General features: G+C 34.4%; 1 protein-coding gene across 12 annotated transcripts in view; it reads left to right on the top strand.

The window, feature by feature from the left end:
• Positions 1-23,678, top strand: part of LOC123674263 (potassium channel subfamily T member 2) — a 777,909-nt gene that overhangs the window by 686,793 nt on the left and 67,438 nt on the right. For 11 of the 12 annotated variants that reach the window (XM_045609230.1, XM_045609237.1, XM_045609228.1 and 8 more), the window contains 2 exons: positions 560-622; positions 19,349-19,699. In XM_045609230.1, coding sequence (XP_045465186.1) covers positions 560-622; positions 19,349-19,699 — 414 coding nt within the window. The remainder of the gene's footprint in view (positions 1-559; positions 623-19,348; positions 19,700-23,678) is intronic. The other variant, XM_045609231.1, reaches the window with a different exon arrangement.

Here is a 23,678-nt window from a genome sequence, read left to right as displayed (position 1 = left end):
AGGATTCCAAATAGAAAACTCTTAAAATATAGTCAAGTGTTGTTTTCCTTTTTTTATTATCCTTCACATATAAACAAGCAGACGGTTATTTTTGCTTTTGTTTTGTATTTAATGCCAGGTTTTCTTCAAATGCCGGTTAATTTCATATTTGGATAATGTGCATTTTTATTACATAGATTAAACTTTACACAATTTGAAATTCAACGCCGATCTTGATTGGATTTCCTATTCAATAAAATGGTTGTAGATATTCGGTATATATACTAAGAATTCATGACATATTGTGAATATGGTGTCAGATATTCTGATTTAGATCAAATTCGAAACTGGATAAATTTTTCCATCTCATGAAATTTGAATAAGGACCAATTCATGAACTGTGTGGAACAAATTTACATTTTATGGAAATAATATATTTTCGTAGGAATGAATTCATTCCAAACTGAATAAATAACGTTTATATCTGAATATCTGATTGCCGATTTCAAACCTCGCACTGTAAATTTGCACTTTCAGCCTCTTTTTCTTGATCACTCTCTCCTTACCTTGCACCCCTTAGGTCGAGTCTTATAGACGTCTCCAGTGATTCTGAAAAACCTGCATGGCATGACGAATGTGTGCGGTAAGTTAAATCCTCTCTGTCTTTTTTGGTAGAAACTCATCTTTCTTATGTCATTGGCCACGTATTATTCATACATTTGAATTTTATATGGATCTTCCATCAACATTAGTGATAAAAATGATAATTTTGTCTGGTTTGATATTATTAAAGAGACATATATTTGCATGTTTCACTTGTTCATTCACTGATTGAAAGAAAACTGGCCAACAGACGAAATCAATTGAATTTTGAAATCAGCTCTCTTAATGACAATATAAATGAACCATAAATAAAATAGCTCATTATCTGCATTGTCGTCCAGCTAAAGACGACCAGTGACCAGTGGCGGGGGGCCCGAGGGCCCACGCGGAAGTGGTAACAATATGTTTGAAATTGTTATTCTATTCTGTTAAGGCGAATAAGTTATCAGAATATATTCTCCAGTCTTACGACTCTTACTTTGATGTGCTGCAAATATTCTACCCTCTGTGTTCAGTACCTGCACAGTACGACGCAAGCCATCCCAGTCCAGCCCTTAGCCGACTGTGTTCCAAATCGAAGGTTTCAGCTCAGCACTAGGGATTTTTCAAATAAAAAATCATCAAAAATTATTTACGGAATAAAATGTTACAAGAGAGACTAAGTTGACTTGCAATATTATCCATAGAAGCAGAAGAAGCAGCTGCAATGAATATATCAATTTTTATAAACTAATTTTCAGATAGAGATTTTCACTGAGTTTATATTATATACATGTTTTGGTTATATCCAATGATCATTTCCGAGGGATTTTGATACTTTATTATTTATTTTTTTATCATATTTTATGTACTCTTCTAGTGATTTCAATTTGTTCCTTTGTTATTTTTTATATTTCATATTATTTCAAAGAATTATACGTTTGTTTTGAGATTTCAGTATAATTCCTCCCACTTCTCTGAAAAGTTGTTATTTATTTACAGTGCTCTTAGGTGATTATAGCATAGAAGCAGAACGCATATTTTCACAACAAAATTAATATAGAAATTAACCTGAAAACAAGGGGCGTTGGACAATTCTCGCGATGAGGTCCATAAATCCTAGACCCGCCACTGCCAGTGACTATAGAGTTTGGATTGTGTTTACTTTGACAGCTAACCGGTAGTGAAGGTGTTCAAAATAGTACCTTAAATTCGTAAAAGTATTAGTCCGGGAGCCAGGTGCAAATTTGGTTGATTATTTCCTCTCGAGAGATACTTGGTGAGATGCATCAGATAATAGTAATAAAGAGCCTCGTGAACGTCGACTACGTATCGGTTGGGGGGGAGAGCGGCGGCAACCCCCCAAACACGAAGAAAAAAAATACATTCAATCATTTCCTCCCAACTGAAAATTGGTCAAATTGTAGCTAACTCAATATCTAGACGAAAAAATACAATCAGCTGGCTATAGCATGGTGGATTATACGTCAGCTGGTGCCTCAAACATGAAAAAAAATTATATTTTCAATGACAGCTCTGACAGCGCCTCTGATACTGAATCAGAGAGTGGAAGTAACTAAATATTATTGTGCAACATGTGGAGAAAGTACTTTTCTCGGGAGTGTGGCACTCTCTGATTCATTATCAGAGTCGCTGTCAGAGCTGTCATTGAAAATTTTTTTTTCATGTTTGAGGCACCAGCTGACGTATAATCCACCATGCTATAGCCAGCTGATTGCATTTTTGCGTCTAGATATTGGGTTACCTACAATTTGACAAATTTTCAGTTGGGAGGAAATGACTGAATTTATTTTTTTTTCTTCGTGTTTGGGGGGCTGCCGCCGCTCTCCCCCCCCAGCAGAGTCGCAGCTGACGTTCACGAGACTTTTTACTACTATTACCTGATGCATTCTACTAATTACTGTTTGAGAGGAACTTGGTCATGTATATCTGTTACTGGCTCCTGGACTATATATACCTAAATTTTTTATATTTTCTTCGGTATAATTCAAAAAAACTGCGCCATGCAGTTGTTACGCCCTTTAAGATAATGAATTAAAAACGATTGAATACTTTTTTACACGTAAAAATATTATTTTTTTGTGTTTTACTATATTGGAATAACATATTTTACTTTATATGACATAGCTGCTACCATTCTTGTATTATTGGATTTCGCAAAGGCTTTCGATACCTTGGACCATAATCTACTTTGTGCTGAGTTGAGCTATTTCAGTTTTGACGGAACGGCTTTGGGGTTGTGTCCTACCTTATTGGAAGATATAAATGAGTTAGATTGCGTGACACCTTTTCAGATTTTTGTCAAATAACCTCAGGAGTTCCGCAGGGCTCCATTCTCGGTACATTACTATTTTTGATTTATATTTTGGATATTTATAAAGAGTTAGATTCCTTTCCACCTATTTTCATTGCGATGACACCCAGTTTCGTCTATCATTTTATCCCTTTCTTGTTTTTCGTGCTAATAATCAATAAAAAGAAAATTGTCGGCAATAATGTGCTATTGTAGGTCCAATATATTGAAAAACAATGTGAAAACTGTATACACATACCTTTCTAGCCCAGAACGCTTTCTGCTATAGTCGAAGTAAATATGGGTGGTGAGAAAATTACTTCTTCTACTTGTTGCAGTAACCTTGGCATCATTTATGATTTTCAGCTGAGATTTAGGGAACATGTCTCAATGCTGTTGAAGAGATTCTCTCTTGCCCTGCGTCATTTGTATCGGCAGAGACTTCTCCTCGCTAAAGTATATCTGTGAGTCACTAGTATTGTCCAAATTAAACTATGGATTGACAATTTTTTATTCTTGTCTTGATTCTGTTGCGAGGTGCAGATTACGGAAGGGATTTTCCTTTTTTTATTTTGCGGTTAAGTGGAGTACCTTGAGCTAGACTTAGCCCCTATCATATATCATTTTTTTTTCTTACAATAAAGTTACTATTATTATTATTATGTATCTGGCAAAATGTAAAAACCATTGAAACAGTAAGGCTATCGAGGTGAAATTTTCTATAGGTCCCAAGAACATTTAAAATTCAGCTTTCATTCTATAACGAAAGTATAATTATAATGTTTAGGGTTGTTGGCAGGGAGTAGCAACTGTCATAAATGTCCGATAATGGATATAATCGGTTTGTTTCAATAAACCCCAAAAAATATTGAAAAAAATAGCTATACACTTTGACGAATTTAAGGTACTATTTTAAACATCTTTATCAAGTGTTACCTGCCAAAGTAACCACAACCCAAACTCCATATTCGCTGGTCGTCTTTACCTTTGTAGGAGACATGCTCAGAAAAGCTTTAAGCTTTCATTATGACAAAGGTCTGGCCGTCGAGGGCTCTTGGGCTATAATAATTATTCAAATCATCAGTGTTGATCATGATTTTGAATATGTTTGGAAAACTCTCTTTGTGAAGGTTGAAGGTTGTTAATATCGCCAACCATCGTCACCGCTTCCAATTTAAAACTTTCAGAATAATCTAAGCGTGTAAAAGATAAGTTCGCATCTTTCATTCTCAGAAAACAGAGGAAACCGGCTTGTACTATCAAAAGTAACGATATTTTCTCTTCCTTGACGTAGATAATGAATTTCGATCTGTTTACCACAATTTATGAAACCGATAGCGACCTTGTAGGGAGACATGATAATCGTTATTCATCAATATAAGCGGAAGAAAGATGGGGTTACATATGACATATTGTACCTTACAAGTACAATGAATATTGAGATTTTCTATTGAGTGTCTGATGATTACAGAACTCGCAAGAACAGCTCTTGTTTCGAAATATTTTTTATACGTTGAATCGTTTTCGAAATAGAAGGCGGAGAGCTCGCGGTTGGGTATGATCATTCAAGAGAGAACACCGTCACGTGCCTGCTCAGTTGAAAACGAAATCAGACATATTTTCATTACAAATCATCGATTTTTATGGGAAATGTTTCCACATCATTTCTTTAAGCAATAAACTACATTTCAATATTTCAGTATTTTTGAGTCGCGAATAAAAAAAAATATCTTGCTAACTGGTCGTTTTCAGCAAAAGAATTGATGATATGGTATTCCTCCAAAGCATAGATGTATTTTGAAAATATTCGTAAAAAAATCCTACAAAAATCATTACAAAGGTGGCAAATCTTGTAAATATTTTTCAAAGGTCCAGTAAACCACTTGTTTTCGACGAAAATTAAAACAATTGAAATATTCCTAACTCCTACTGATCGTACAATCGTTATCTCAACTCCGCACATTTTTCTTCTCTCCCCCTCCTCTGGGAAAATATCGACAGATCGCGAAAAAGTCACATGGTGGTGTCCTCCCAATAATATTTTACATACATTGAATATCTATCTATTCAATAACACGGAAGGTACAATTGTTCAATTGTATTGTATACCTACTACTTTTACTAATCTTCAATATTCGCAAGTTTTGAATCATACCTTGGTAACTATGGGCGTACAATTCCAAGGCCTATAGCTGATTCGTGTTTTCTATTTTATAAGTCAGAGTAAATGATGATCTAACCTACAGTGAACCAATAAAACACAGTGGCGACAATTCGTTCAAATTGAGCCTAAAACTGGCGAATTTGGCGGGGCTCAACTATAGAACTTAAGAATACAATTGACTGAACTCAACTGGCCTGATAGTATTTTATTGTATATTGGATAAATTTATATTCGAATGAATTACATTGATTTAATAAAATAAGCCCTACATTTTGAATAAATCCCAAAAATCAAGTAAACGGAAAATGTGAACAAAAAGCTGCCATATTTAGGCTGAGCCAATCAAAAACGAGACCATTCCAAAAATTGAAAAATATACTAGGTGTCTAATTTGAAAAAATAGACTTTTTTTACAATTTTGTAACTTGGCAAATGATGATTTTTTTTGGTCCGTCCTGTATTATTGACAACCATAATTCAAAAGCAGTGACACAGATCAGATCAATATCTAACGACTTGCAAAATTTCTGACTTAAATCTCAAATATTGAGCGAACTAGAGTCATTTTCGTAATACGCCAATTTGATCTAAAATTTCGAAAGATAATTAATAACTCAAAAACCGTTAAAGATAGGGATGGAAAAAATAGAGTGAATAGATTTAATATTTTATGGAGTATCATAAAAAAAATAGAAATACCGGATGTCCCATTCAAAATAACGAAGTTGTTGCCAAATTGTCGTACATCCGGCAACACTGGAAATGTGAAATTATTTTAAAAATGTACCTTACATGGCCAAATATCTATCCACAAAATTTGAAATCTTTACCATCAATAGTTTCCATAATAATCTAATAGGCCACTCACCTTGGGACACCCGATATGTTTTGAGACAACTTTCAGGATGTCAAAATACAATTTTGTACGATGTTATCTCGAATTCGGAGGTGAAATACTAAGATGACTGGACTATAATCTTTACCCAGTCTTTAACTATAAAAACTGGGTATTCTCTTTCAAAGTTAATCTTGAATTTTCATTCAGTTTGATGATGTGTATGCTTTTCATTTTGCACTGCGCTTGGAGTTTCTATTCCATATCGAAAGCCGAAGTCTCAACTCAGTCGATTTCGTGGTCATGGAAATATTTGGTTATATTTTTTGCGTAATCCTTCATGAAATATTCATTTTGAATGGAAATACATGTAATTATTTTACATCGAAATGAAGTTTTCATCTCAATCGAATCTGCAATTTTGAAAAAAAAAATAAAATTTTGAAAACCTTATTTCGGATTTTGCCTATCAACGAACTCAATCGCAGTATTCGAGATCAGAACATCCTCTGAAAGTTTCAAATTTCTGATCACCCCTGTTTTAGAGTTATCGTTTTTACTGATAGATTTCCGGGCAGACATAATCAAATTTGAGTTCGTCATAAGTGAAGACAACTTTATCAGACCATTCCTAGCTCAAAATTCTAAATTTACAGATATTGTGACGAAATTATTTATGAGATGAACGATGGCTAGCTTTCACCAACAGATGATTTTTCATTAGTCTCATTGCACTGATTAATCGTTTACATCAATTTTGATAAATATGAAAATGAACATGAAAATTATTTATAATTCTTTTTTGTTTTCCAGTAATATGTAACGTCAGATACCTAAAAAAGGGTTCCAAATTCGCAACCAAAATTCGAAATTTGAAATAATCTACTGCAGTCGAATACAGCATTAAATTTACAAACAGAAATTTCGTTGTGTATTCAATTTGGATAAGCGAATCCATTAGGGACAACTAGTTGGAACTCTGAATGTTGAATTATGCAGAAACCAACATTTACAGAACAGAAAACCACTCAAAGTTAGAGAACAGTGGCGAAGTTATGTTTCCAGTTTATGATTTATTGAACGTATGTTTTCTCATATATTAGTGTTACGGCCACTGGTGATTACATATTCATTATATATTCTAGCCCATTGGATATTGAAATTGAATTTGAATTGTATCGAAGATTGTTACGGACTATTTGGTCATGAGAAAATTTTCAGTCCAATTCCTTGAAAACCTTGAAGCAGTTCTTTCGAACTATAACAATTTGTTCTTGGTTTTATCCTCTACCCGTATCTTTTATACTTTTATCCGATTTTCAATGAACTCTTCATAGAAATCTTTGTGATCACTTTCGGGACGAAAAAAAACTCTTTGTTTTCGATTTCAAAATCTCCATCTCAACTATTCTGAACATTATTTTCGTGTCTCTCTGTCAAACTGTCGGTCTATTTATCGGTTTGTGTGTCCCCAAACTCTTGTATCAGCCTCAACTTTTACATCAGTTTTTATCCGTTTTTGATGATATTTGATATATTTTTTTTCGGCGCTGTGAATTGTTTCATACAAATTTAAACTTTTTTGAATAGAGGAAATGCGGACAAAACAACATATGCGGACAACATGAACTTTTAGATTTTTTCAAAATTGGTGCCGTATATACCGGGGTTTTACAGTGATTCAGGACCCGCTTGTGATGATGACAATCCTGCAAAGAAATTGACATCCTACCTTCTGTTTCATTGGTGCAATAACCACAAATGCGTTTTGGTCGGTTGAATTTTTTTGTTCACTTAAATTCTAAATTGCTTCTGGAGAGTGTCATGATAATATTCGTTGTATATTGAATATTTTCTTGTTAGTACGTTTATGACGTAATAATATGTATAAGTTTTAAGATAAATATTGGTTTTGTTTTGAAGTTATTCTTCAATATTATAAAGAGTATGTATTGGACAAAATGACATACTATCCTAATGGACATAACGACATAGTATGTCATTTTATCCGATACATGTGAAGAAAATATATTTTTGGAAATTATATACAATTTTATAGATTGCTTTTCACGTGAAACTAATGAGCTCATTTTCATGTTATTTTGTACATAGTTTGCATGCACTATACGTGATAGAACGTGAAATTTCTGGTATGTATCTCGTAAAAAATAAGGTAAAAAACCTATCGATTACTAATGATTACAATAGACCAGGAACTTCAAAAGGATCTTTTTTCTTTCGTAATGGAATTCTTTCACCACTCCCTTAGGAACAAGTCCCAATTTTGACAAAATCAAAGCTAAATCTGCTGCGAACAATCCACCCAAGAAGAAGAAACAAGAAGTTACTAAAACATTATTCAATGATTAAAAACCCGGTGGTAAAGAAAACAAGACCGTTGAAAAATATAATAGTCGATGATGTCAAATAATCCGACACTAAACCATTTAAAATTAAGAAAAAAATGAGGATGACGATGACTGCCCCTGCATCAATTCAGTGACGTTTTTTCCTTTTCAAACCTGGTGAACAGTGGCTACGTTGCTTTCGTTGTGTTCACTGGGCTCATACATCGTTCATTACTGTCTCGAAAAGAACCAAAATGTTTATTTGCGAAATGTCATTATGTCTATTACTAGTGTGTCATTTTGTCCTTAGTATACGGACAAAAATAAAGGATTTTGTTTGAAGTCAAAATAATTTCTTATATTTTTTATTGTTGTTGAATTCAATTTTCAGCTTATAATACTTGAAAACAATTAACCAAAGTTAGTATTCAGTACCAAAATGGGAGTATTATTGCAAAAACTAAAAATATATGATTGAAAAACTAAACAGTATGTCATTTTATATATACGTGTACATTGATCATGAGCAAACGAGAAGTTCCCGATATTTTCATATTTTGCGTTTTGTCGATCTTTTATGAAATTGGATAGTAATTTCAGTTTTTCTGGATATAGGGTAGGCATTGAGCATGCACATATGGAAATTCTCTGTATTACATAACACAATTCCCTCACCCCCGTAAAAAATCTTACACATTAAAAATCTATACATTAGGCACTAGGATTCGATAAAATGTCGGGGTCTCAATGCTTCAACTTTGAATAAATCTAGTATAAGTATTTGAGTTGAGACATAAATGATTCAATTTTTTTGACAGATAATATTGTAGTAAGACAAAAATGACTCACTGTAGAAAGCTAATTTTAGGAGCAAACGACGGGCAACCTTAGTGCTGCACCCACTGGGTTTTTTTTCTTTTGCATTGTTGCATAAACAATAATTGGTCATCAGCGGTTTCTGAAGATAAAAACATAGATAGAACATTTTAAAACAAGAACACAATGTACAAATTGCATAGAATCAACAGCCACACAGCTGACTTCGCCTCAACACCTAAAATACCGAAACTGATTTTCCAATATGTGAACACGCTGTACGAGTCTAGTTTTCGAGTGCAGCATCTGGCATTAGATTGCGTGGCTAAGAGATATAAAATTATATTGGAAGTCATCTCAGGACTATTGTTTTCGGGAAAGTTTGCAGATATTTAAAATGGCTCTAACTTTCGGGACAGTTATTCCTGTATATTGGAAGAAATATAATCTAAAGTAATTCGAATATCATTTCAAAACTTGCAGAGGTGTCCTCTATCCCTTTCTAGTGAAGATTGGCTCTCTGAATTCAAGACACCTTGTGTAAATATTTTTTTTCGGCAACCGTCCGGGAAGTGCTTACTTCCCGGACGCTTTTTCTCTGAGAAAGTAGCATTTCCCGGCCTAGTCCGGAAAGTACGTACTTCCCGGACTAGGCCGGAAAAGAATCATAGAATCCATAGCAACCGAGATAACGGCTGACAGTTCATATGAAATTAGTTGTCAAAAATTTGCATGTTTTTTATCGCAATCGCAATAAAATATGGAAAGTAGCAGCGATAGTGTTATTTTACATGGTTGCCGAAAAAATATTGTACGCAACACGCCCGAAAATGGTTTTTTTGGACTCACAGACTTCCAGGACTCGCTTACGCTCGTCCTGGAATTTTGTCTATTCGTCCAAAAAAACCCTATTTTCCGGACTTGTTACGTAAATTACTATTTCATGGAATTTACGAATAATTACTGTCAATTATGTCAATTCATGAAGCATACAACATATTGAGATAAGCTTTAGTGGTATAATACTTCATACATAATGAATATTTGAAATGGTATTACGTTTTGACTGTGTTTTCAATTCGTTGTCAATTGTGACATAAAGGGTGATTTATTAGCTCACCTTTTAACCGTACCACATGGAAGGACATACCTACAATTTTTACAAAAAATAAATAATACGGGATCATATGTCCGATTTCAATTAATCAAGGAAATAAATAACTTCGAAGATTTCATTCATGATATGATTCATTACTAACAAAAAAGTATGCTTAGAAATAAACGTAAATTCACTTTTCAGCAGTAATTCTAATTGTTGTGTTCTATCATGGGCGCCCGCAGGCGGGGGCCAGGAGGGGCCATGGCCCCCCCTGAGATTTTGATAACCTCATTTTTCAGCACAACACCCTCAATATTACTTTCTCAATCCAAAGGGCAAGGTAAAAAGGAAGGTAATGGATTCACAACAATTTTCCAGTTTTCAATGGAATTACTATAAAGACATCCATAATATACTATACACATATCCATAATCCGCAGAGGTATTTTTTTCAATTGAAAACTTTTTTAGACGCGTTGAGCAATTCTTGGGTGAAGAAAAATCGTGGAACCGAACGCAATCCACGCGTGTCAATTAAAAAAAAAACATCTTATATATACTCTCCTTTTGTCTTTAATAGATGAATGTAAGAAAAAAAGTATTGGAGAAAATCGAAAAAAAAATTTACAGATTATAAAAACAAAAGTTTTTTGCGGAACTGAAGATATGCCTATACGAGAGAGCAACAAGAACTCTGGAAATTTTAGTGATCTTTTGAAATTCAGAGTAGACGTTGGAGATAAAGATTTAGAGATCCATTCATTCAACGCAGCTGGTTTGAATTTGGACAAACTTGTAGCACAAGGTTATGATGGAGGCTCAACAATGGCTGGTGAAATTCTCAGGGTTCAAAATATCATAAGAGACAAGTACAAGATAGCGTTTATTTCCGCCTCCACTAGGTTGAATTTAGTAATAAATGACATCAGTAAAATAACTGAGATTCGTAAGAGCATTGGAACCGTTAATGACATTATAGTCTTTTTTCGAGAGAGTACCTTAAGAAGAAATCTGATTCCAAATATTCCTTTGTTTTGTGAAACTCGTTGGTCAGCTAAATATAAATCTTTGCAAGTTTTCACTGAAAACTTCAATACTATATTCAAAACTCTTTTTGCTATAAAATCTGGAGAAATCTCAATGAATTCTTCATCAACAAAAAGAGCTGCTCAGTTATGGGCTGCAATAAACTCTTTCACTTTTGTGATTTGTTTGACGGTAGCAAGTAAATATTAAAATATATCGGAACCAATAGCAAATACACTACAAGGTGTTTCTATTAATTTTGTAGATTTTCACCGTCATATAAATTTAATTAAAGAAATATGTGGAAAACATCGCTCAGATGATGCATGCTTCACAGAAATTTTTTCCAAAGCATCAACTATTGCTCTGAATCTCAATATACAGATCGGAAAACCACGAATTTGCGGTAGACAAATGTACAGATCTAATTATGAAGCAGATTCAGCTGAAGATTACTTCGAAAAATCTATATTCATCCCATATTTAGATCATTTGATTTCAGCCCTTGAAACGAGATTCTTTTTTCTTTCTTGAATTGCCAAAGAATTCAAAATTACTAGATATTGAATCTTTCGCATCTAAGGTCGGCAATATGTATAACATTGAAAATTTAGAAAGTGAATTGAACATTTGGAATGAGTATTTATCTAAATCACAAATGGATGAAAACATAAAAATTGAAGATCTTATCGGACAATGTAAATTTTCTCCTGCTATCAAAGAATGCCTTAGGCTTCTCCTTACATTTCCATGTACTACTCGTGCTATAGAGCGTAGTTTCAGCGCAGAATTAAATTTTAGATCAGAATAAAATATGCCTACTCTGTTGTATAACGATTAAGTATTTTGTCTTCAGAATTAATATTGTTTTTATGAGTTGTTTTTTGCAATTTATGATTTGTTAATTTTGATACAATACTTGTTTGTTGTTTTCACATTCTGGAGCAATTCTGCGCTATTTTGAATCATATTTTAGTATCATGTTTTAAACTCCATTGTTTGCGTCATTCACTGTATATTTCAAGATTTATTATTATGCTTTTATTATTCTTATGAACATAGTTTTATCGAGCATATATGTATATATTTTTCATTTCGTTATTACTCGTTGTTTTTTCTTTATCAGTAATTATAATAATTATTTCATTTCGTTCTCCATATTTTTATATTTATATTTTTGTAAATTCTTCCATTGAATGTGACTCTTTTTGAAGAGAGTTACCTTATTATTTCACATCACCCAATGTTGTTGATGTTTAAAAAAAAATGTTGAAGTGGAAAACTTCATAATTTTTATTTTGCACAGTCCTCCCCCCACTTATGAATATAAATACAGAAAAAGAAAGAAACGGAATACTAATATCGCTTACGACAATCATGGACGCCTTATCAATTTTCAATAATTTTCATCTTTTGCCCCCCCTGAGAAAAATTTCTGCGGGCGCCCATGTGTTCTATTACATTGAAATTGTAGCAGAAAGTTAGGATTTTTAATTTAAGCATGTTTCTCAGCATATTTTTTGTTATTTATAAATCATATTATTAGAATGAATGAAATTTTTGAAGCCATTTATTTCCTTGAATAATTGAAATCACACATCAGTTCCCATTATGTCTTTTTTTGTGAGAATTACGTTGCCTTTCATACGGTTTGTCAGTAAACTTTTGTAATAACTTAGGTCAAAGAATACGAAACAAGCATTCATATTCTTATTTATTGCGAGATAAGTCATCATTTCTAATAAATGAAATTACAAAATTCGAATATCCGCCATGATATGTTGAACACCAATCAGAGCGAATAACGTCACGTAGTACTAGTTAGGATACGCTAGAACGGACCAAATATTCGGACCCGAAGCTCCTAAAGATCTATGGAAAGTAACTGTCATGACTAGTTATGACTTTAGTTACAGAAGACAGAGCTCGGGAACTCATGGAAGAACGACTCAACCGATTCACGAAGATAACCGAATCATCGATCGGGTCGGGATATTTGGTCCGTTGCGTATCTTGGTCAAAGGCTACCAGATGACGTCACTAGCAACGAGTTTTGGTGCAAAATTTAAATATAAAATCTTTATTGTCATTTTTGCCTACAAAAACTTTACTATATGCAGAAGGATATATTTTTCCTGGTGAATAATATTCGTTTCTAAACATTATAAGATAGTTTTCAAGAATTTGTCATTTTGCCTATTATAAAGTGACACTTTTTAAATTCATTGACGTTTTGAAATATTTTCATTTTGCTACTGTTGATGAGAAATATAATTCGCCATTAATTTCGAAAAATAAAGAATAATTTTGAGCATAAAATATTTCAAACACCTCCTCATCATAATCAAATTAAATGTACTACATATTAAAAAGATTATAAATTTACTCGATTCTAATACGTGAGATAAATAGTGCTCCTCTCAACTGGTTGCACAAATAACTATCACCCTTTTTTACAGACGCTTAATGAATTAACCCGCTCTAGTTGTTCTCCCTTGCCCGTTTCACCGAGGTTTATGAATTTAACAAGCAAAAATTATATCTGCGTTAATTCACAGAGAAATTATATGCTGCAGACGCTTTTACCCTAACGATGTGATAAGTGCTCTTTGTACTTGAACTTTGCGGGAATTGAATAATCCCGCTTATGAGTAATTAGTGGAAGCATGTCTATACCATCATGACTTTTACTTCCCATTCTTGAATAGGGGAATGATCATTGGTCTATAGTATTTGCCTTTAGCGGTTCTCTGTTCTTGAATTAGAACATTATTCTCCAGTGATAAGGAATCATGAAGCCAAATGGCAATTGCAATTGGATTATTCTAATAATGTAAAATACATACACTGTGTCCGTTAAGTATGGAACAAATTCATTTCTAGCTAATCAGACCATTTTAAGAAATAATCCTGTAACACGTCGATTTTTTATTTTAATTTACCGTATTTTAAAACAATGATCTAATATACAGGGTGAATTACTTTCGAGTAATGACGTCACGGTATTTTTTTTTATGGAACACCCCCATTTTGTCTCAATTTTCCGATTACTCTAGCTGAGCAGATTCCAAAAATGTATCACATGTTGATTCTAATTGGTATAGAGTGGACAAAAGTAATAAATTAAATCTAAGCAATAAATAAAACATTCACGAATACCAGAAATATTGTAGTACTAAACTGTCATTGAACACCTATAAATTACTAAACAAATAATGACATTCTGCAAAAAACTAGACGACTATGTTTTTTTTTTTGAATTGATAAGAAATAATTTCTTTCATTTTCTGTCTGCTAGACCACAAGTACCAAACATGTTTGGAAGGAGCTCATTTTTATCGATCTAAAAATGTTACAAACTACAGGGTGTACCGTTCAAACCAATTGCCGCTAGACAATAAGTATTTTTGATAATATTGTTAATTTAACTAATAAAGAATGTTACGCGTTGCTTTATGAGCACACACAAAACTATTATATTTTTGTCCACCCTCTACCAATTGGAATCAACATGTGATACATTTTTGGAAGCAGCTCAGCTAGAGTAATAGGAAAATTAGGACGAAATGGGGGTGTTCCATTTAAAAAAAAATGACGAAGACTTCATTACTCGAAAGTAATTCACCCTGTACATTAGATTATTATTTTAAAATACGATAAATTAAAATCAAAAATCGATAGGTTTCAGGATTATTTCTTAAAATGGTCTCTTTAGCTCAAAATGAAATTGTTCTGTATGTACTTTACGGACACAGTGTATACATATATTATAATATTGGGCAAATACTTCATAATAAGATAACTTCCATCGACGCCATCTAGAAAGTTTTATGGATAGGTATAATGAGGAAATGTATCCATACATGAACGATCTCTCTTGAGAACTGCCTTAAAAAGTATAAGGTTAAAATAAAACAAAATAAACCCTATTAGAGATATGGGATTTCCTAGCTTCGCAAATCTGCGGACGTACTATTTATTCCAGCAGTCTAAGGCACATATCTCAATTATAGTATAAAGAAAGCTCATTCTACCACTCGTTTTTTAATTTTGAACTCTGGGAAGAATATCAATACCTTCTGCACTTGTATTATAAATGACTATTTTATCATCCCAGTTGGTGTGCTTCTTCTTCCTTTCTACAGCATAGACACATTGCTTGTTTTACTTCGATTTTGTATTAGTGTACTAGTTTGGAATATTGTAGCTCCAACGCTTTCGAGATCATTTTCGTACTACTGGCGACTTGTCTTGTTATTCTTCTTCTTTCTAATGTTTCCAAGACATAGTCTAGTTTTCAACTTCTTTAGGGTTCCACTCTCAACTGTAAGGCGGATGACCAGCTTTCATACCATCTTTTTTAGGAGGTCTGTTGAGGTGTTTTTCTGCTGGTTTCTATTCTCTTGTTCATCTACTTTACTTTCAACCATTTTGCCAAATCGCACCACATCTTGTATCTAGAGTTCTTGTCTTATGGTCTACCTCTTTATCTGATCTCTTAGTTCTGAAGATTCTGGCTTTCCTACATTTTTTCCACTATGAACGATAAAACTTTCACATAATGAGAAAGTTGAATAATTTGAAAAAAAAATCTTCAGTTATTCATACGGTTTTCTGCATATCTGTTGGTATTTTAATGAGGAATATTTCACCATGGAGACACAAATGGATTCGATTTATTTGTGAGCGTTACAATTCAAAAGAGAAATTGAAAGATTTTGCTTTTTCAAAGTGGAGGTAGCTATCCATGAGTCAACTCTAGTTAAGCCAATGTTTCTATACACTGTTTTAGGATTATTCATTCATTCAGGGACATTCTGCATAGTTCTTTCATAACTCATTTTCCTGATGTAATAGTTTTATTTGTATCATACTTTTTCGTTCACTGATTCTTTCCTATTTTTCAGTAGATACATTCCATACTATGTTTTCGTTCAACATACATTGTGATTTTAACGAATCTATTTCCACCAAAACGATTGATCTGCTTGGTCTATTCTATCATTCTGTTAAGATCCCATTCATTGATTTCATCCATTTGCACACCCCTCTGATATTCTCCCTTCTCTCTTTGTCTATTAATGTTTTTCCGCCTATTCTTTTCAATAATTTAATTTCCGTTGTTTCTAATACTCTTTATGTCTTTGCTGTCTCAGAACGTGTTTCGGCTGTATACGTCATTGTGTTTCACTGCGGTCTTATTTATCCAGGCTTTTGCTACAATATCAATGTGTTTATTCTTCCCTGCTATGTTGTTGAAGCATGCCGCTATTCTTGTGGCTTTTACAACTTGTTTTCTCAACTCTGTTCCAATATGATCATAGCTAGAGATCTTTATGCCGAAATATACTAACTAACAAAGAAAATGCAACACCCAGAAGGAGCTCTTTAAATTTAAATTTCTTTCCGGTCGAACATAGATAGTAGGGATAGCAAGGAGTAAATGATTGATATTTGGAGAAAAAAAATCGTGAAGGTTTTTTCATGTGAACAATTTTTGTTACTTAAATATTGTAGTCGTATTTTGCAAGTTTTTAAAATTTTACAACAAACCAGCTGTTCGCGGATATCCAAAGTCCATGTTCAATTGTTGTTAAAATGCCTAGAGCATGTGTTCGCGGAATTTATCGCCAGCTAAAAGAATTGGAAAGAGGTCGAATTATAGGTCTACGGGCGGCGGGGTTGTCATTTTGAGGAATCGCTAACAGTACGAACAGAAATCCAACTCCTGTTATGAGATGTTGTCAAGCGTGGTTTGATATTGCCCAAAATCTAAGAGTAGGCAGCAGACGTTGCTAGGGCACAATTGCAGTTCAATATCGACGTTTAAGACTTGTGGCCATCAAAGACCTATTTGCGAAAACTCGATCTTTGGCTCATAAGTGGTTAGGAGAACAAGTCCATCCTGTAACTGTCTGACGGATAAAGTCTTTTGAACTGCAGCATTATCGACCCCATCTTGTGTTACCTCTGACGGTTGAGCATAGTCGACAACGATTACAGAGGTGCAGTGAACGTCGATATTGGAATGTGGAATGGCATCAGGTCATCTTTTCTGATGAATCTCTATTCTCCTTGGGTGCACATGATGGCCGAAGAAGGGTTAGACGACGTCGGGGAGAAAGACGTGAACCTCAGTTTGATGTTGAGCGTCATGTACACCGGACAGTGCGCGTTATGTGATGGGGTGCTATTGCTCATGCAAGTAGGTCACCTTTAGTCTCTATTCGAGGTAACATGACAGCGCTGAGTTGCTTTCAAGAAATAGTGGAGCCATATGTTCTCTCTTAACTTAACCGGCTAGAGAATTCAATATTTCAGAAAGATAATGCCTGACCTCGTGTTGGCAGAGTTAGATTAAACTTTTTCGAAGCGACCCATGTGAATATTTTGCCATGGCTGCCCAGATCCCCCGATCTTTCGCCCATAGAACATGTTTGGGACATCATGGGAAGAAGGTTTGAAATTTACCTCAACCCCCACGGACTTTGGCGGCTCTGAGACAAGAAGTACAGGTAGCTGGGGATTCTATACCTCAAGAAGAAATAGTCAAGTTTATTGTATCAATGCAGAGACGCCTGCGCAGAATTGCTAGGATAGCCCGAGACGGAATCCCAGGTACCAGAAGACCAGCGCTGGAAATATTCCTAGATATCTACATCCACCGAGGACTAAAGTGGAATATACAAGCCCTAGGCTTAAATTAAGACGAAGAAGCAGAAGAATGCCGAGACGTGTTGGGGAGAGTATAGATAATCGGGGTGGATAATAACATTATTGACCAATTTATTGAAAAAAAAATTGTAAATCCTTCGTTATTTTCTCCAAATTTCAATCATTGCCACATTATCTAAGTTCTATTAAAAAATTTCAAAACAGCTCCTTCTGGCTGTTGCAGATTCTTTTTCAGTTAGTATAATCAAATTCCATTTCTTGTTGTTTGATCTTATCGTGCACTACTATTTTTTTTTCGAATAGGAATCTTTGGGTAGTATGTTCTGGAGTGAATTTATTCTTCGATGAACGGTTTGCTGAGCAACATCTTGTTATGATCTCCTGTTATGGAAGTTTATCGCTATCAAAGCCAAAGATGTGTATGCTCTACGATTCTAGGGCAATATTATGTCGTTTGTTCTTATTCTAGTTCCGAACTTAGTTTGACAATATGGGTACCGTAGAGCGGTGTGACTTTACACCACTTTTTATAGTTTTCTTGATGTTACTTTTTCGTTTTTTTGTGAAATGAGTCCTGTGCAAAGTATGTTCAATTTGAACATTTCAGTTGTCGACTGCTGTGCTTAGAATCAGATGAAAAGGTGCATACTTCTTTTTTTTTCATTTTTAAAAAATTGGCAAAGTGACCCGCAAATCGGTGCGAGTTTACCAATGCCTCAAAATTGCGTTTTTTGGCAATTTAATGAAGTGCTGGCGCTATATGTAAGTGCACTCATACCTCCGGGTTCGCCCATATATCTTTTGTTAATTTTATTCCAAAGATTTCTTCTGGGAATGTTGTAAACTTCGGAAGCTGTGTTGAAATGTTTTCATTTCGAACTGCAATGATTTCTCGGTTTTCTATTTTTTCTATATTTACTTGGATCCAACTTCCTTTTTGTATCGACGACCCATAATTGTGCCTCAAAATGAAACAGGTGAAACAAATTTGGTATGTGGCAATGTCTCCTGCCAAAGGGCCACAATAGTGAAATCTCCCGAAATGTCGAAATCCTTTCAACCAAATGTTTTCAGTTTTTTTTTAACGTGACGTCAATGAATATGAAGTAAGCTGCTAAATATATTTCGATGAAGCGTTCGCCATATTTTCAGCACAACTCCTAGTATTTCGTTAAAAAATTACCCGCTCACATAACATAGCGTAGCACACCATTCAAAGTACGCCAGACGACTGCGACGGTTGCAACATGTGGGTATATAGTGTGGTTAAAGGTTCCGATTCGTGATTTCTGCAAGATGTTGCCAACTTTACGAAAACAAAGTGGAACTTACAATATTAGGCAGTTTGGCAAGGTCACACCGCTCTACCGTATGGTAAAAGTTCATTGAAATGTTAATGGACCACATCTTATAGTTCATTGTTCTTGATAACTCCATTCATGTTTTATTATTCCTGTGAATATTTTCAAATTACCATTAAACTTCAATCCATTATCTTTTGAATTTGTAGGATAGTCAAAGGCTTCCCTCCAGTATCGCCATATATTGGCGTGAGTCCGACTCTGTGCTACCTCCTGAAAGAGAAGAAGCCCCTGTGCTGTCTTCAGCTGGCGCAAGTTTGTGAACACTGCAGTTACAGGAACGCCAGGGACTATCAGTGGCAGAACAAGACAATCATCCTCGCTGCAGATTACGCCTCGAACGGAATTTACAACTTTATTATACCGCTGAGGGCCCATTTCCGGTCAAAGACGTCCCTGAACCCCATCATACTGCTGTTGGAGAGAAGACCGGACATCGCGTTTTTGGACGCGATTTCGTATTTTCCATTAGTTTATTGGATGATGGGATCGATCGACTGGTAAGTTTCTTTTTACGTCGAATAGTTTTATGTCAATATGGTGGATATGTTCAAAGCGCTTCGCAGTGCTGGCTCTCGGATTGGAATGGAGTCGCCATCGTAATTAGTAATCATGAATCATTGAGTTTGCCTGCCCGTTTTGTTCGAGAAAGCGGCCACTGCTTGATTTCCACTCAGAACATCGGGGAATTTTTTTTTTTTGCTTGACATTTGTTTGTCGTACGTGACGCGATAAGAGAAAACATTAATTAACCGGTAGAATTTCTCCATTTTATTTCTAGCCACATTACATCGCTCGTTATGCTTACAGACAGTGAATTAGCCACGAAGTTTAAAATATTCGACAGTATTCATACGACAGTCACGAGTTGAATTAGTGACATTTGTTTTGACGGCATACTATATGCTATAAAGGTATACAGGGTGGTTCACCGCGATAGCCTATGGGACGTTTATGGATGTAGGGTTTTTATATCGTTGTCTAGGGGTTTATATAAAAAAGGCCGCCGGAACTTAACTATTGTTTATTTACACAATGTACAATTCAACTTCAATTGAATGTACAGCCACTGAACTTTCGTCTATTGTCTATCGAAGCTATTTTATTCCGTCTAACTGTTAATAGTCTAATTATCGAATTATTCGCGTTGATCCGTCTATATCTAACGTCGAATTATCTTACTCGCTGTGTCTACTATTTTACGTCGAATCATATGCGTCTATCACGTCGAATTCTTTAACCTTTCCCCGTCTAATCTGTAACGTCGAATCCTAACTATGTCCGTCTACTATCTTACGTCGAATTCCACCCTCGTTCCTATATTGTATCGTATCTCAGTCCTTAAGTCTCAAGTATCTCTTCCCCTTACGTCTCCCTATATCGATAAATCTGCATGGTGCAACCTTTTAGGGTCGATCGTGTAGTTCTAGTTTCGTAAAGTCAGTAGCGTATCATTCAGTCGGGTGTTAAGAATTTGGATCCCACATGGATAACTTATCAAAATTTTATTCTGAAAATTTGCATGTTGGGATTTGAGACAATGATCTTTCTCAATAAAATATTTTCAGATCTTTAGAACTACTCAACCGGATATCCGGAAATATACTACTACTTTCTTATTTCAAAAGGCACACCCAGTATATTTTTGCATTATTAGCTAGCTTTTTGATGACAATTTCAGCAATATGCAATAACTTGGTTAAAAACTCAACGGTTCATGATTTAATGGGATTTTTATGAAAATAATAGTGACGACGGGGATAACATATTTTTGAATATTTCTATAGAAATTTTTTTTTTCGTAAGAACCTTTTTCATTTTCGGTTCTGCAAATACGTAGTATTATAACACTGTTTGCAGTTTCGATAAAAAATGTACAGGGTGTTCATAAGAAGATCGTGAACTTGGACAACTCAAATTCAGCTAAACTCAAGATTTTCAAATTTCAACCTATATTTTCATTATTTCAGTCGAATCTACGTACAAAAATACTGAATAATTCAAGAGTCATCGATGAAAAACTTTAAATGAGGAACACCGCAATTCCTAACTGTGTGGAGTATGATGTGACCGGAAAACACAGAAAGAAACTAAAATTCTATGATTAATATTTCATGAGTTATAACTAATTTTCCGTTGGGATTGCTAAGAAATCCATAAACCAATACAATTTTCAATTACGAATAATTCACTACAATTCTTGAAATGTCAAATTTAGTTATCGAAACATCGAATTTTAGTTTCTTTCTTTTCTTTCTGTGTTTTCCGATAGTCACAGACTCTCCCAAATAGTTGGAAATTGCAGTTTTTCCTCGATAACTCTCCAAGTTTTCATTTCAGTTTTAAAATTTTAAATCGACTGAAATATAAAAAAATATAGGTTCTAATTTGATTAATTTGATAAATTTGTGTTTTGATCGATTTGAGTTCATGATCTTCTGATGAACACCCTGTTAATTTTTCCTTCAAACCGCAAACAGATTTACAGTACTAAGTATTTGCAGAATCGAAAATGATGAAGATTCATTCGCAAAAAACCTCTTCTGCAGAAATATTCAAAAAAAGTCCCCCATTGCCATCATTTTCTCATGAGAATCCTATTAACTCATGAACCGTTGAGGTTTTACGCAAGGTATGGCTGAAATTGTCATAAAAAAATTGCATCTAATGATGCAATGATATACTGTATGTACCATTTGAAATAAAGAAGTTGCACTCAGTTTCCAGTGTAACCGAAAGTTGTAGAGATCTGAAAATATTTCAGGAAGAATGATCATTGTCTCGAACCCAAAATTTCTTCCGTAGTGTTGAAAATAATTGGACAGAACACAAATTGTCATTCTTTACACTTCTTCACATTTATTTTAGCATTTTATGAATTCTAGATTTTCATTTCAGATATTAAAACTAGTTTATACCTACTATTTTCTCTCCATATAAATATTATATTGATATGAAATAAGGGAGCTTGTATGTGATTGTTCATTCATGCAAGAATTGTGCCCTTGGAGATCACATAATTCTATAGATATATGTAGTCTCTAAGGGCGCAAATGGCGCACGAATGAACTGTCGTTCAAAAGTTCCCGACTTCATGTCGTTACTTTCCCCATTTTTTTTCGAGATTCCACTTTGAATTTTCTATGATTCTGATGACAAGATGACCACGAAATTCAGCATTGATCTTGAATAAGATGTCTAAAAACATGGTGAATGCACTCGTCAATTTTTGGATGGAATGGCATTCCACCAAATTGAAAATATTAGTTTTATTTCCTGGCAGCGCCACAATCTCATACCTTCAATTTCGATCTTTTTTCCTTTGATTTTGACAGGATACATCAATTAAAAACCGATCGTAGCCAATCAGAAGCTTGAACTAATATTCTCAAAATTAGCAAAACTAAAGCTAATCAGTCCATACACCAGGTTTTTAGACATCTTAATCTTGAAGTTGTTATTTTCAATTCAGTTGGATCTGCTGCTATCATATGAAAGTTTGTGCTATATTTTGCTTGAAATTTTTATGGTTCTGATAACCATTTCTTAGCGATCGGAACTGTTGTGAGGAGAATATTGGGTTGATATTTATTTTTCAATGTGCATTTTTAATTTCCTACGGTTTCGATGATTCGATAAGCTCGATAATTTGCGCGAAGCTTAAATTTCAAAACCCAAAATTTCATTTCAAATCGGTGGTCACGAATATATTTGGTATTTTTTGTTGATATTATGCTTGATTTTTTTATTTGGCTCTCGGAATACGATCAACATGAAATTCTGCACGAAGCCCGGAAATCTTATCATCTTATATCTACATCAAAAGTTTAGAAATGAACAGAAAATCTCCAATCTGTTCAGGAAACGAGCGCCCAGAAAACAATTAGTGTAACTCAACTATTTGAATTGTTACAGAAAGACAACCGAATGCATTGGTTCTAAGCTGAACCCAGATCATACAAGAATTGGATCTTGATACGTAATCTGATTAGTTTGGCTTTTTCAACAGTAATTCTATCGGTTTTCCCGGATTTCCAATCCGGTTCCCCAGCAAAAACTTGATCAATTCGACCCTCTAACATAGACAACGAAAATCGTTTGATTGGCTCAGACAATTTCATTCCAACCAAAGTTTTGAGGTTGCTTCATTACTCATGAAGGTTCACACATCGTTAAAAGTTTTGACCCCCTAGATTTCTCGAACAATAAACAATCTATGTTCTTTGTTTATTACTCTGTTTTTTATAGAAGATTAGGCGAAATAGGAAGAATGAGAAAAAATCTAAATTTATCGATCATTTATTTCCGATTAATTATAATCACTCCACAACTGATAACAAATTCAATAGTTTGTATTACTATCTCTTCTTTCAATCAACAGCCCGATACGCCTAGGCGTCCCTGGAATCAAGTCATAGATGAAATTTTCAGGCATATCGTTCCATTCTTCCTGAAGGCCAAACTCAATTCCTGATGAGT

Source organism: Harmonia axyridis, chromosome 2 (assembly GCF_914767665.1).
Source record: "Harmonia axyridis chromosome 2, icHarAxyr1.1, whole genome shotgun sequence".
Classification (NCBI taxonomy): domain Eukaryota; kingdom Metazoa; phylum Arthropoda; class Insecta; order Coleoptera; family Coccinellidae; genus Harmonia; species Harmonia axyridis.
This window is presented reverse-complemented; position numbering and strand designations above follow the sequence as displayed.